The sequence below is a fragment of the Alexandromys fortis genome, unplaced genomic scaffold (assembly GCF_014885135.2).
Source record: "Alexandromys fortis isolate MF-2015 unplaced genomic scaffold, M_Fortis_MF-2015_v1.1 scaffold_20, whole genome shotgun sequence".
Lineage (NCBI taxonomy): Eukaryota > Metazoa > Chordata > Mammalia > Rodentia > Cricetidae > Alexandromys > Alexandromys fortis.
Window position 1 is genome coordinate 6336570 of NW_026067903.1, and position 15504 is coordinate 6352073.

Below are 15504 nucleotides of genomic sequence, written 5' to 3' on the forward strand. Positions count from 1 at the left end.
GCACAGGGAAGATCTCACCTGCCTCTCCACGAACTGCTTAGAATCCACACTCCAAGGCGGGGACTCAGGGCACAGACCTCTGTCTGGGAGAGCCTGGTAGACCAAACTGTGGGGGAGGGTTTGGCCCAGAAGAGCTCTGGCCTAAGAGATGCCAGCTCTGTTTTTTCCAACTCAATAAATGTACCCTTCTTCACAGGACAGTAGAGTTCAAAGATGCCTTGCCCAGACCCAGCATGCACCCACAGAACAGAGTTTAGCCCTGTTGATCAGGAGCTGGACATCAAATTAAGTCAATCCATACTAGCTGGATCCAGATCTGACCAAACAAATGGGGAGGTACTGGTGGGTGTAGACGTCATCAGTTGCCAGCAACCACCTCAAAGACAGAGGCAGGTGAGAAGGAAGCAGTGTGTGAGTCTTCACCAGTCCCTAAGGAAGCTACTGAAGAGAAATAAATGTTCAGGGTCCCTCCCTGCAAGATGGGGTGAGACGAGACATACTCCCCACTGCCCCTGTGCCCCAACTCTGACCCCTGGCCAAACAGGCTCCAGGGTTTGCAACCTCAAATCTTCTAGATTACCCAGACTATCTTCTGTCCTGGTTTATAATCCTCAAGACATCCTTAGCTCTGATGCTGAGCTCTGTCTAGAACACTTAAAGAAGAGAAGGTACCAACCTGCCCCCTTGGCCTTGATCCTGACTTGACCCAAGCACACTTTTTAAGACTGGCAAGAACATCTCCTCTCTCTTGATCCCATTTCAGGACTGCCCACCACTTTCCAGTTCAGAAATGACCCCAGGCTTATCCACAACTAGGGTTCAAAGTGGTTCTTAGGTTAGCCTGGGCCTTTGCCAGAAACGATTCTACATACGGGAAGAAGGCTGGGACCAAGATTATGAAGAAAAGTCCCTACAAAATGAGCCTCAGGTTCTTCTCTAAAGAGTTGCCCTTTCCGCCTCCTTACCTCCTCACCTCCTCCAGCCTGGGAGGGTTTTACTTTGTAATCACCCTGTTTACAGCCACTTTGAGGGTTTCAGGATAGATGAGGGAGGAAGGCTTTGTTGGGAATAAGGAAAGGGGTGTGAGCCCTGAGCTTTGAGACAGGGGAGTAAACCCTCTCTCTACCTGGGAGCCAGCCAAGCACGTTAGAAAACACACGCAGGCGTGCACGCGTGCACACACACACACACACACACGCACACGCACGCACGCACACTAAGCAGTGCAAGGCCAGCTTAGGATGGGGATTGGGAAGGGGAGGCAAGTTTATGTTTGGCACCTGGGAAAGGTGGAATAATAACCAAAGCTTGGTCTCCATGCTTTTGCTAAACAGTGGGAACGGCTACTTGGCATTGTTCCAATTATGCTTCTGTGGGCTGGAGGGCTACTGACTGTATTCCCCTGTCCCCAAATTTTCCAGCACTCCAACCTTGGAACAAACTCGAGGGAAGAGGTGTGCAAATACTCCAACCTCTCCTGGTGGTCACCGATTGGCAGAGCCAGAAGGTCCGCTAGACAGGACCACCTGCTGAGCCACAAGCACATCCTTGGCTTCCTCACGAAAGGGGTCTGACTCAGAACCACGCCACTCATCTTTTAAGATTCCCCTCAAACCGTTCCTCCCCTGTGACATCCTCAGCTCTCCGGACTACTTCCCCTCCTCGCCCTCTAAATCTCCAAGAGGCCTGGTGTTTGCCTCTTTACAGGCATGAGCCTTTCTCTCTCTCCTTCCCCCAGCTCCAGACAAGTGTGCCTCTTTTCGACTCAGCTAAACAAAGCACAGTACCTGGCAGAAGGCAAAGGCTTGGGAACTGTCTCTGCCACGCCTGATAACATGCACCTCAAAGGCATAGGAAGTGATGGACGGAGGGGTACAGAAACAATCACACAAACAGAATGGTAAAATTAGCAGACACAAAACATGCAGGGGATGCTTCAGGGGGACTAAGGGGTGTCAAAAGGAAACTTAACCAGGGACTATACCAGTCCTTACCCTTCTTGAATTCCTCCAGCATGGCATCCAGCTTGGTGTCGTGGAAAACAAAATGTACCGGGTGGTTGTAGAAGCGAGTGATAGTCTTGAGCGGGGTGCAGTCATCAGGGTCCACGAAAGCCAAGTCTTTGACATAAAGGATATCTACGATATTGGATTGCTCATCTTCAAACACAGGAATGCGAGTGTAGCCACTTTCCATGATCTCCGACATGGTGTTGAAGTCCAGGATGGCATCACTGCGGATCATGAAGCAGTCGTGGAGCTGGGTCATGATATCCTCCACAGTTTTGGTCCTTAGTTCCAGGGCGCCCTGGATCATATTTAATTCCTCCTTCACCAGGTCATTATAGGGCTCTGTCACCTTCAGCATCTCCATCAGCTTCTCCCGATTGTAAACAGTGCGAATCTCCTGACCCAAGAAGAAGTCCAGGAGTTTGCTGATGGGGAAACTCAGAGGAAAGGTGAGCAGCATAAAGACTTTGGTGAGAACAATAGTGTTGGCACCCACTGCCAGCCCATGTCGGGAGCACAGGGCTTGAGGTAAGATCTCCCCAAAGATGACAATGCCAATGGTGGAGGAGGCCACTGCCATGATGCCAGACCCGATGAGGTTGTCTAGAAGGATGGTGAGGGAGGTGTTGACCAGCACATTCCCCAGGAGCAGCGAGCAGAGCAAGTAGTTGCCCTTGCGCCGGATGGGCTCTATCTTGCGGGCGTACCTTCTCTCCTTTTCAGTTCCACAGTTATGCACGATGCGCAGCTCCATCGGGTCCAGGGCCATAAGCCCCAGGTTGAGGCCAGAAAATATACCCGACAGCACTAACAGCACCAAAACAAGAAGGATGTGCAGCCAGAGAGGCAGAAACCTCCCATGCTCCTCCACCATGAAGAGCAGGGAGTCCTTGTCTGTCCATTTGAACCAGGGCCCGTCCACCCGGGCCCGGGTGCACAGCGCGTACAGCTTCATGTTCTCGCTCCTCCTCAAGAACTTGGTGATCACCACTAGCATCCCCGACGTGTTCCCGCGGCTCACGTTGACCAGTCGCTGGACCACTAAGTCCTTGGTGAGCTCCAGGCAGTTGGTAGAGTTGTGGACCATCTCGGCGTCGTCCACCTCAGTGAAGGAGATCAGGTTGCTGGAGATCTCGCTCAGGCTGTGGCCGTAGAGCCTCAAGTTCACCACGCTGCCCTCGGACACGAAGATGATGCCATCCGGGTTCATCCCGCACGACTTGTTGCAGCTCGCCAGCCTCATGCCCAGGATCACGCTCTGCTGGGGGCTGCTCTGGCCGCTGGCCGCCCGCGTCCATAGCGGCATCAGCAGCGCGGCCAGGAGGAGGCGCCCTCGGGCCGGCCAGCCGTCCCGCCGCCCGCCCCCGCCCCCCGGCGCCATGTTGCTCCGGCCCCGCCGCTGCCCGCGCCCCGCCGCGCGCCTCATTCGGCGCCGCCGCTCCTGCTCTCCTGCCGCTCCGCCGCCGCCGCGCCAACTGCCCCAGCAGCGGGCCTGACGTCAGGCCGCGCCCCGCCCGCCCCGCCCGCCGCCCCACGCCCCTTATTTGCATGAGAGGTCCCGCCTCTACCCGTGCTCACGCGCCCGGCTTAAGGAGGTCTGCGCGCTTAAGGTGGACCGGCGCTAGGCAAACGCGAGAGCCCGCGGCAGGGGTGCGCCCAGCCAAGCCTCCGCGCGGAGCCAGGCTTCTCCCGTGCTCCCCCTTAGGGAACCCGGCTCCCTGGCCCCGCGCGCCCGGCTCCTTCCGGATCCTCTCTGCACGCTGTGGCTCGGCTCTGGGGCGGTGGCGCTTCTCCTCGGGCAGAGGGAGGAAAATGCATTTCCCGATTTAGAAAAAGAAAAGGGAACCTAAGGGCTCAGGCTGGCATTACAACCTCCTCGCTTCTGGGATTTTTGCTGACCTTGACCCGAGACCAGAAGTAAGTGGTCACTGCTCTCCAGCTCCCCACAACCCACCGCTTGCTTCTGCCTAGGGACTCTACCCGACCTCAGAAGCGCCTAGAGCGGCCAGGCTCTAACTTAGGTTGACCACCTGTCATTTCTATTTAGGGCTGGGTTTTCATTGAATACCCAATATGTGCCAGACACTTGTTTCAGGCTCTGACGATATAGTAATGAACAAGTTAAAACCTTTGTCCATCGTAGTTTACAGCCTAGAACTGGAAGGATGGCGATCAGCAGATAAACACATACAGAACAGTTATTGACTCTTTCTGGCAACACAAAGTATTTTGCCTCTGTAAGAACCTAGGCACATGGTCCTGCGTTGTGCCCTTAATAATAAACTGGTAACAAGTACAAAAAAAAAAAAAACCTAGGCACAAATCCTAGGCCTTTCAGATTTCCACTGCTATTCCTAGTTCCTGTCTGTAAATGACAGTAGTAATGAATGCTTTGTTTTGTTGAAACAAGGTCTTGGGTAGCCCAATATAGCTTTGAACTTCCAAAATCCAAGGCTGACCTTGAACTCCTGGTCTTCCTTACTTCACCTCCCAAGTGAAGGCACGAACCACCATGCCTGGGCTGACTGTGTTTTTTAGTTACAGTTTTAGTTTTTAAGTTGATGGCCGAAAGAATGATAACAGCACCACCTGGCTAAGCATGTGGGAACAATTGGCTTACACACTGAGCGTGACAGGACAACGCTCTGGTGAAGAGGCTTTGCTATGGAGTAATAGTTGCCACTGCCGGCTCTTTCAGGACTATACCCTTAACCCCAAATTGTGGTGAGTGGCCAGCTGAGGCAGCTGCATGTGGAAACAAACAGAGAGGTGTGGTAGCTGTTCTAGCCTGGAGATCACCGCTTCCTGAATGGCTCTGCTTGGATGTCATTGGGCAGCTGTGAACTGAGTGTGTGAGGATGACCACAGCCCTCCACCCAGAGCTGTCCGCCCTGTGAAGGGCAGGACATGGAGGACAAACGTCCTTATCTTGGTTGTGGAGCTACCCTGAGCAAAAGGGACCGCTGGGTCTCCCAACAAGGCTTCCCCAGGTCCTGGAGACACAGAAAGCCCTTCTCTGCCTCCCTGTACAAATTCCTGTGTTTATTTTTACTTTGGTACACAGTCTGCCAATAAAAGCAACAATCGATACCAGCAGCTAAAAGCCTAAACAGAAGGGAACACTCGTGGGGTGTTGTGGGGGAGGCTTGGTAGCAGAAGCTGGATTAAATGCTCTGGCATCAAGGGCGAGGGTGTCTGTAAACAGCCTGCTGGAGGAAGTTCCTTGTGAGTAGGTGCCTCACCTCACACACCCAGTGTGTCCAGAAGACTAGGCTCTTAGTGAACAGTAGCCTCACTTTAGGCACTGGCAAAGACTTCCTGTCCCCCCCCTTTGTCTCCTCCAACCTGGAAGGGTCACCTGCATTGTTTGAAAGCAACCCCAGGTCTCTGAAAACCCCCTACCCAACTTCCCCATCATCCCAGTTGTCCACAGGCCCCCTGATTGCCCTTCCTGTCCTTACAAACTTTCCCATTCTATTATCGATCGATTGGCTATTTTTATTTTGCCCTCTTGGGGCTGTGTTCACTGGCACGTTGTAGGTAGGCACTCAGTGGAAGCAACAGAAGCCAACAAAGGGAAAGAAACTAAGCCCTTGAGCTACTTGGGCTAAAAGAAGATGTAAAGAAGCAGGGGAAATGAAGCAAGACGGGGACGATGGTGAGGGTCTGCTAAGAAACCTGCTGTCTGCTGAAGTCAAGCTAATTCACAATTGGATTTCCATAGCGATTAAGAGAAGAAGAGTAGATTCCAGGAAGTAAAGAAATAGAATCTGGAGCCGGGAGGTGGTGGCACGAGCCTTTAATCCCAGCGCTCAGGAGGCAGAGGCAGGCGGATCTCTGTGAGTTTGAGACCAGCCTGGTCTACAAGGGATAGTTCCAGGACAGCTAGGACTGTTACACAGAGAAACCTTGTCTCACAAAAACTAATAAAACTAATAATAGTGGGCTGGAGAGATGGCTCAGTGGTTAAGAGCACTGCCTGCTCTTCCAAAGGTCCTGAGTTCAAGTCCCAGCAACCACATGGTGGCTCACAACCATCTGTAGTAAGATCTGGTGCCCCCTTCTGGCCTGGAGAACAATGTATATCTAAAGAATAAATAAATCTTTAAAAAAAAACTAATAATAGTAAGAAGAATAAGAATATCTTGCCGGGTGGTGCTGTGGTGATGCACGCCTTTAATCCCAGCGGGAGCCAGGCAGGCGGATCTCTGTGAGTTTGAGATCAGCCTGGTCTACAAGAGCTAGTTCCAGGACAGGCTCAAAAGCTACAGAGAAACCCTGTCTCGGAAAAAAAAAAAAAAAAAAAAAGAATATCTGAGCCCAAGTGCTGGGATTAAAGGTCAAACACATAAATTAAATATATCTAAAAGGAAATGAAATTCCTCTTTGATCTAGCAGAGCAAACAAGATTTGCTTTATAAAAAATGAATGCTCGATGGGACCTGAGAAGATGGCTCAGTTATTAAAGTGCTTGCCAGCCGGGCAGTGGTGGCGCATGCCTTTAATCCCAGCACTTGAGAGGCAGAGGCAGGCGGATCTCTGTGAGTTCGAGACCACCCTGGTCTACAAGAGCTAGTTCCAGGACAAGCTCCAAAACCACAGAGAAACCCTGTCTCGAAAAACCAAAAAGAATTTTTTAAAAATTAAAAAAAAAAAAAGTGCTTGCCATGTTAAGTATGAGGACCTGAGTTTGATCTTCAGCACTCATGTAAAAAAAAAAAAAAAAAAGCTGTGTGGAGGGCTGGAGAGATGGCTCAGTGGTTAAGAGCATTGCCTGTTCCTCCAAAGGTCCTGAGTTCAATTCCCAGCAACCACATGGTGGCTCACAACCATCTATAATGAGATCTGGTGCCCTCTTCTGGCATACAAACATACATGGAAGGAATGTTGTATACATAATAAATAAATAAATCTTTAAAAAAAAAAAAAAAAAGCTGTGTGTAACAAACAGTGCCTGTCTGTAATCCCAGTCCTGGGAGACAAAGACTGGAGGATCCCTGGGGTTTGTCGCCAGCCAGTCTGGCCAAATCAGTGAGCTCCAGAGTAAGTGAGAGACCCTGTCTTCAAAAAGTAAGAGCTACAAGAGCTAGTTCCAGGACAGGCTCCAAAGCTACAGAGAAACCCTGTCTCGAAAACAAACAAACAAACAAACAAACAAACAAAAAATGCCGTAAGAAAAGTAAGGCGGAGTAGATATAAGAATATACCTGATGTTGACCTCCAAACTCCGTGTATGCACACACATGCATGCGGATTAAAGAAAGAAATGGTAATATAGGCGATGTCAGAAGAGCTCAGGCTTGTGACTCGGTGGTTATGGCTGTTAGCTTGCACCTCTAGAAAGGGCAGAGAAGAATCTATGGCATATAGCATCAGGAGATTTAAACCTGGATGGCTGTGTGGCTCACAGCATCTAGACTGTGAGAATGGAGAAACTTCTCTCTTTGGGGACAGAGAAAGACCCCTGTCTCTCCGCCTCAGTGTGGCCGTCCTTACTCATCGGAGTTGTCTCCTTTTGCAAGTAAGGAATTTGGGAGAAAGTCCTCCTTGGGTGATGAGCATCTCAAAGCATTCCGTTCATGAGCTCCTTGGACGTGGTCTTTTCTGAGTATAGACCCTACGACAGTGTGTCTACCTCTCCCACGGTTGCAGCCGCTTCTTCTTAGTCCTAGGCAATGGAGCTACCTTAACCGGTGTCTCTCCCTTTCTTGCCCCTGGCTTTACACTGATGCTGGGTTTGAGTGATGAAGGACTCTGAACTGGCGAACCAGGATCTTACCCTTCCAAGCTAGATTCTTCGTCTCTTCACCTTCTAGGTTCCCAGGATGGAAAAACTGTGAAAAAATAAATAAATCTGCCTTTCTGCTAATGTATAGGGGAACAAAATGAGCTGAAAATTAGATCAAATCCCAACTCAAATCACAGCAAGTGAGGGCATGGTTACCTGGGTGTAGCAAGTGTCATGATTTCTGACTTCACTGAGTCGGAGAATAAAGTGAAAACATCGGGCTAAAGGGCCATACCAAGGAAAGGATGTGCCTCACGCGGGAATGCCAAGCCACAAAGCAGAGAGACGGTTGATATTAATTGGGTAAGTAGACTTCAAAGGTCTCCTTGGGGGCAGAATCACAAGGGGCTGGATGCCCCTGTGTTGGGGGCCAGAGTTCTGCAGGTAAACTGAGGGCTGGTTCAGCTGCTGACTACCCATGAAGCCTGGGTTTCTGGAATCTTCGTGAGTGCTGTGTGATGATGCTCGGTGAGGTCTTCACGGGCTATGACAAGAATTCAATAGATGTGCTTAGTGATAACGATCATGATACAAGTGATGTAATCAGGAGTCTTAAAGAGGACACGCCCCTGTCCCTTGTTTTGAAAAAAAATTTGCTCTTATTATTTAGGAATTTTATACATATAGTTAATGTATTTTGATCATACCTACTACCCTTTTCAATTCCCCCTGGATTTCCAACCTACAATATGTCTCCCTCCAACCTCATGCTCCACCCCTTTTTAATAAGCGTCGGTGTCAGATTAGTGCTACCCATATGTGCTTGGGTGTGGGGCTGTAGCCTGGAACATGGGCAACCTACCAGTGGCTGCACTCATCAAGAGATATTACCCTTCCTCCCCCACCAGTGATTAACTACCAATAGTTTCTTGGGTCGGGGTGGGGGAATCTCATGAGCCTCTCCCCCATTTGTTCCGAAAATTTCACTGGCTTGATCTTTCTTGTGCAGTAACTGCAAGTGCTATTAGTTCTTGAGTGTAGTGAGCATGTCATCTCCAGAAGATATCATACCCCAGCTCTGCTCTCCACACTCCTGCTTTAAAGCTCTCCTAAGCCTGAGCCTTACTGGTGCTTATGGAGGAGGGAGCCATTAGTATAGATGTCCCATTTAGAGCTGTACGCTCAGTCACTCACTCTCAGCCCTTCGCCTACTTCTGAGTCCCCTCGCAAGACGCTTCCCGAGAGAGCAGCACAAATCTATGGGTATCCACATAAATATTTAAAAAGCAATCCAGCAACATGGTCATTTAGCAAAACAATAATAGTAGGTTCCTCCCTAGATGCCCTCATTCTTTTTTTAATCACTGTGTGTCCCCATCTACCCCTGGCCACACAGCCTTCTTCTTCCCTTTTCTCCAAAGGGAGATCTGTAGAGAATGGTGGGGCAGGAGGGAGAAGCTGAGAGAAAGGTCACATAGGACCAAACAGATCACTGGCATCTGGGGAAGGGAGCAAGGAAGATGGAGTGGCAGAGGTGCTGGATAGAAGTGAGCTGGAGACAGGTCTTCAAAGGGGTCAGAACCTGGAAGTCTATGCAAATCAGGGAGAGAGAAGCCCACCATTCAGCATCCAGGAGACCCCAGCATCCAGGGGACCCCAGCATCCAGCCTACCATCCAACATTCAGGAGACCCTGTTTGTCCCCAAGTCTGGTTACCCCAGCAAGATTTTTCTTCTGCTTCTGAAAACACACAAAGATTGTCTGTCTGTCTGTATGTCTGTTTCTATCTCTTTTGATTCTTTAGTGTAGGGATCAAACCTAAGGTTTTTACTTGTGTAGCACGTAAGTGTTCTAACATTGGGCTTCCTTCATCCCTGGTTCATTATATATTCTTGAAACAAGTCCTCTGTTCTAAGATTGTGGTTTACATCGATGGTCCTCCATCCAACAGGTTGTCTGTTTCTTTGTTGGTGACAGGCTGGCCTTGAACTCAATACCCTGGGCCACCAAGCTCTTGAGTGCTGGCATTCCAGGCCAGTGCCATCACCCCCGCCTCTTCAGGGTGCTTTGGTATCTGGTGCTGGAGAGGGAACACAGGGCCTCACACTTGTAAAGATATGCTCTACCACTAAGCTGAACCCACAGCCCTGACCTTTTTGTGTTGTTAGGGATTAGGTAGTGATGCTAGAGAAAAGGAAAGACTGAGATAACAAACCTGACTGTTGACAGAGGATTCAAAGCTAAGTGCCTGGGATCACTGCTCCCTGGCACCTCTGACCTTTGTGTGGATTTGAAGCTGATCAGTGAGTTCCTTCATTCCTGGCCTTGACAAGTCTCACTTTCTCAAGCTTCTTATCCCAAACTATCAACAGATAGAGGCAGCCTTGCCTAGAAAAGATAAGAGAAAATACAAAAGGCAGCACTCTGTAGGGCCTCCTGATCAGTGAGCCTTCCCTAGGCTTTCACCAAGCAGTTCGATGCCGGATTGCTTTGCCTAGCTTTTGCCAGGCCCCGGGGCTCAATCTGCAGCGTGGAGAAAAGGAGACCAGAATATCAAGAGAACAACTGTAAAGATTAAGGACCATTCCAGGGGCTGGAGAGATGGCTCAGTGGTTAAGAGCATTGCCTGCTATTCCAAAGGTCCTGAGTTCAATTCCCGGCAACCACAGGGTGGCTCACAACCATCTGTAATGAGGTCTGGTGCCCTCTTCTGGCCTGCAGACATACACACAGACAGAATATTGTATACATAATAAGTAAATAAATATATGTATATAAAAAAAGGACCATTCCAGTGCCCACATGGCTTTGGGTAAAATTAAATTCAAAGAAATTTTACAGAAGCTTCTTCTACTTTTGCAGTCCCTGGCAAGACAGAAGCAGTGTCTCTCAGCAGATCCAGCACTCACCAGCATGGCTAGTCCTGCGAGCCAGCTTTTTCTAGGGACTTCCTGTTTCTGTCTTTTGCGGGCACATATGGGGCCTTTGCCATTTCCATGAACCATCTCCCCAGCTTTTAAAAATATTCTTAAACCCGGCATGGTAGTACACACCTTTAATCCCAGTACTCAAGAAGAAGAGGTAGGCAGCTCTCTATGAGTTTGAGGCTGGCCTGGCCTACAAAGCGAGTTCCAGGACAACCAGGGTTACACAGAGAAACCCTGTCTCCAGAAATGAAACAAAACAAAACAAAAAAAATGAAAAACAAAACAAACAAAAAAGAGGCAGGAATGACAGTGCCAGGGATTAGGGTAGAAGAGGAAGAAGCACTTAGCCAGTGGCTTTCGATACAAAACTACAAGTCGGCTTCCTGAGACTATGTTTAACTCCTTGCTCACACAGGCTCCCCTCCCCCTTCTTCTCTCTCCTCTTTCTTCAATCTTTCTCCCCAGGCCCCCACTCCCTTCCTCTCTCTCTCTCTCTCTCTCTCTCTCTCTCTCTCTCTCTCTCTCTCTCTCTCTCTCTCTCTCTCGTGTGTGTGTGTGTGTGTGTGTGTGTGTATATACGTGTGTACTAGAGCTCAGGAAAGCTAGAGGCGTCTGACCCCTAGAACTGGAGGAGCTGGAGGAGCTGGAATAGAGGCAGTCGTGAGAGCCACAGGATGTGGTGCTGGACTCAGCTCAGCTGTATGTACTCTAAACCACTGAGCCACCTCTCTAGCCGATGTATTGTGTTTTATTTTTTAAGATTTACTTAATCTTATATGCATGTATTTTTTTTTCCTGCATGTGTGTGTGTAACATGTGGTAACATGTGTGCCCAGTGCCCACGGAGGTAAGAGGAAGGTTTTAGAACCTTTGAAACTGGAGTTATAAATAATTGTGAGCCACTAAGTGGGTGCTGGGAACTGAATTCAGAACCTCCAAAAGAGTTCTTAACTATTGAAACATCTCTCTGGCCTTGGTATTTTACTTCTAAAGAGAGAGAGAAAAAGTCTGATCTTAACCCAATCAAATTGATTTTCTTTCTTTCTTTCTTTCTTTCTTTCTTTCTTTCTTTCTTTCTTTCTTTCTTTCGACAGTTTCTCTGTGTAGCACTGGGCCCTGGCTGTTCTGGAACTCACTCTGTAGACCAGGCTGGCCTCAAACTCAGAGACCCAGCTGCCTCTGTCTCCTGAGTGCTAGAGCCACTTGGCCACCACCACCCAGCTTAAATCGATGTCTTCAGCAATCCACAACAAGAACAATACTGGTCTCATGTGTTGCTAAAAGCATCCCATTGGAACTGCCCTTGGCCCTGGGAAAGAGGATTAGAATGTTCTCTTTGCCAGTTCTCTGTCATTGGCGTCATTGGCACATTCATGGTGTGCTGGCTAGTTTCACGTCAACTGGACAAAAGTAAAAGTCATCTGAAAGGAGGGAACCTCAACTGAGAAAATGCCCCCATAAGATCTGGCTGTAAGGGATTTTCTTAAGTAGTAATTGTAGGTGGTGCCATCCCTGGGCTGGTGGTCCTGGGTCCTATAAGAAAACAGGCTGAGCAAACCAGTAAGCAGCACCCCTCCATAGCCTCTGCATCAGCTCCTGCCTCCAGGTTCCCGCCTGGCTTGAGCTCCTGTCCTGACTTCCTTTGATGAGGATCCATGATGTGGAAGCATAATCTGAATGAACCCTTTCCTCCCCAAGTTGCTTGGGTCATGGTGTTTCACCACAGGAGTAACCTAAAACATATGGTAATTTTACAATGTGGCAATCAATCACCTCGGGCAAATCAATGAGGCAAGTTTTGATTGTGTCCCCACCCCACCCAGAAATCAGGGCATGAGATCTTCATTCCCAGGTGTCCAGATTTCCTCAGGTTTAGCTAATGATTGCCACCACACGAGCTCCTCGGAAGAGCCTGTAGTGTGTGTTTCTGGGCCTCAGGGCCTTTTACACAAGAGGACTGAATCAGAGGCAGGCTCTGTCCTAATCTAAATTTTTGGCTGCACAGTCCTTCCTGGGGCTATAGTTTGGGTGTGTCCCCTGGAGTTCATGTGTTGGAAATTCAGCCCCCAAAGTCATGTGTTGATGGTATCTGCAAGGAGAGACTTTGAGAAGGAATTAGCATTAGGCAAGATCACTATGAGGGCAATAGAATGAGGGCACTAGTGACTTTAGAAGAGGGAGAGGGCCTGGCATGCTTTCAGTCTCCCCATGGCATTTCTTCTGCCATGGTATGGCACAGGCACAGGCTCTCATTGGCTGCTGAGAACCTGATCTTGGACTTCTCCCACACCAGAGCCGTGAGTCCAGCGAACACTTATTCTTTATAAACTAACTGGTCTCAAGGAATTTGTTATAAGAACAAATAATCAAAGATATTAGTCAACCAAAGGGGGAAAAATACAATTATTTCACTACCTGAAGGAAAAGGCTAGCTTAGATTGAATTGCAGGGGATTACTTTGATCTGTTCCAGGGCCTGTCATCTCCATGGCTCAATCCACTCCTGCCCTTGGGGATGGATGGGCACCTCTTTCATCTTATCTGATATCTTTTCTTTTTTTAGATTTTACTTTTTTTTTAATGAGTGTTTGCCTAAATATATATGTGTGTGCACCATGTGTGTTCAGGGCTCATGGAGGAGCAGAAGAGGGTATCAAATCCCCTGGCCTGGAGTTATAGACTGTGAGCTTCCCTGTGGTTGCAGAGAATCAACTGATAAATAAAAACAAATATTGGAAAATAGTTTTTGCATTTCTTTATTTTAGCACGTGTTTATGTGTGTGTGCTGCTACACATGTTTGGAGATCAGAGGACTACTGATCTCCAAAGTTGGTTTTCTCCTTCTGCTGTGTAAGCACTGGGGCTTGAACTCAGGTCCTTAGGCTTGGCAGCAAGCACTTTTATCCACTTAGTCATCTCTATAGCCCCATGGGATCCAACAGATACCCTCTTCTGATTTTTTGTAGGTGCCAACCATGCACATGGTATATATGCATGGAGGTAAAACATCCAAACATGCAAAATAAACATGCAAGAAAAACATGTAAATCTACTTTTTAAACTAAAGTCTTTTTTCTCTTTTCCTTTCTTTTTATATATATATTTTTTTCCATTCTTAAAGACAGGGTTTCTCTGTGTAGCCCTGACTGTCCTGGAACATTCTTTGTAGACCGGACTGGCTTTGAACTCACAGAGATCCAGCTGCCTCTGCCTCCCAAGTGCTGGGATTAAAGGTGTGTGCACCATCATCACTCAGCAATCTGCCACAATTTAACTCTTCCACCTCACTCCACTTTCGGTCTTCACTGCTTAGAAGAGTATAACTTGTCTCCAAATTTTGGATTTTCTCTGTGGTCTTGTGACTGACAAGACCTTACTATGTAGCCCTGACAGGCCTGGGGCTCCTTGTAACCCAAGCTGGCCTTGAATTTGGGCTAATCCTACAATTCCTGCCTCCTGAGAGCTGGGACTATAGGTGTACCCGGGCTGGGCAGATGGTGGATCCTTAAAACAGTTATTTATGTGACTGTGTATACATTTAAGTGTATGCTGTGGCTCCCATGTAGAGGTCAAAGGTCAGTTCTTTCCTCCCTCCATGTGGGTCCCAGGAATAGATCTCAGGTCATTAGTGGTGAGCACTTTTGCCTTCCTGTCCCTCTGCATTGTCCTAGGGCGGAGTGTTACGTCTGCCGAAGCAGAGGTTTGATGGCGGCAGGAAGTGACAATCTCTCTTTCTTTCTTGGGTCACCCCCACCTCTTGACTGTGGGAGGTATGTTAGTTTTGTTGTTGTTGTTTTGTTTGTTTGCTGTGTAGCAAATTACTGCCCCCTCCTAATTGAGAGGCTCAAAGCAGTAAACATTTATTAAGTCAAATTCCCATGGGTCAGGAATCAGGAAACAGTTTATCTGGGTGGTTCTGGCTCACAAATTGTACTCAGGACTGTCTGGAGCTGCAGTCATCTGAATGGGTGATGGGGGCTGGAAAATCCACTTCCAAATTCTCATCCCTGGCCACCGGTAAGAGGCTGGAGTTTTCGCATTATTCTGTCTGTTCGAAGGATTAGGTAACTGGCTTTCCCCAGGACAAGTGATCCAAGAAGGGTTGGTGGGAAGACGAGGTATGTTTTGTGATCTTGTCTCACAAAAGGACAGATCACTACTTACTTCCTATTACATTCCTATTTCGTGGGTCACATGGATCGTATCTGATATTCTGTTTTTTTGTTTGTTTGTTTGTTTTGTTTTTTGTTTTTTTCGAGACAGGGTTTCTCTGTGGTTTTGGAGCCTGTCCTGGAACTAGCTCTTATAGACCAGGCTGGTCTCGAACTCACAGAGATCCACCTGCCTCTGCTTCCCAAGTGCTGGGATTGAAGGCGTGCACCACCACCGCCCGGCCTGTATCTGATATTCTGGAGAGAAGAACCCACATAAAGACCCTAAATTGAAAATAGCCATCAGGGGTCTGGCTCTCGCAGGATATACAGAAACATCCCCTTCACTGAATGTCTGGTTGTTTTTTGTTTTGTTTTGCTTATTCGAGATAGGTTCTCCTTAAGCCTGGCTGTCCTGAAACTCACAGTGTAGGCCAGGCTGTCCCCAAACTCAAGGAAGGCCTCCTGGCCTTGGCTTTCCAAATGCTAGGATTAAAGGCCTGGGCCACCATGACTAGCTCAGACTAAAATCTTAAACGTCCCCCACGGGCTCACATTTTGAATAACCAGTCTCTATTGGTGGTACCATTTTAATGTAGATAGCTGGGGCTGATAGTATAGCTCATTTAGATCCTGGGTTCAATCCTCAGAACCACAACCGATAGATAGATAGATAGATAGATAGATAGA

The 15504-nt window shown here is 48.4% G+C and overlaps 1 protein-coding gene across 2 annotated transcripts in view; it reads right to left on the reverse strand.

Annotated features, from left to right (window-relative positions):
- Window positions 1-3465, reverse strand: part of Cnnm4 (cyclin and CBS domain divalent metal cation transport mediator 4) — a 39450-nt gene extending 35985 nt beyond the window's left edge. For both annotated transcript variants that reach the window (XM_050134724.1, XM_050134721.1), the window contains exon 1: window positions 1995-3465. In XM_050134724.1, coding sequence (XP_049990681.1) covers window positions 1995-3435 — 1441 coding nt within the window. In that variant the 5' untranslated portion in view covers window positions 3436-3465. The remainder of the gene's footprint in view (window positions 1-1994) is intronic.
- Window positions 3466-15504: the final 12039 nt, after the last annotated feature.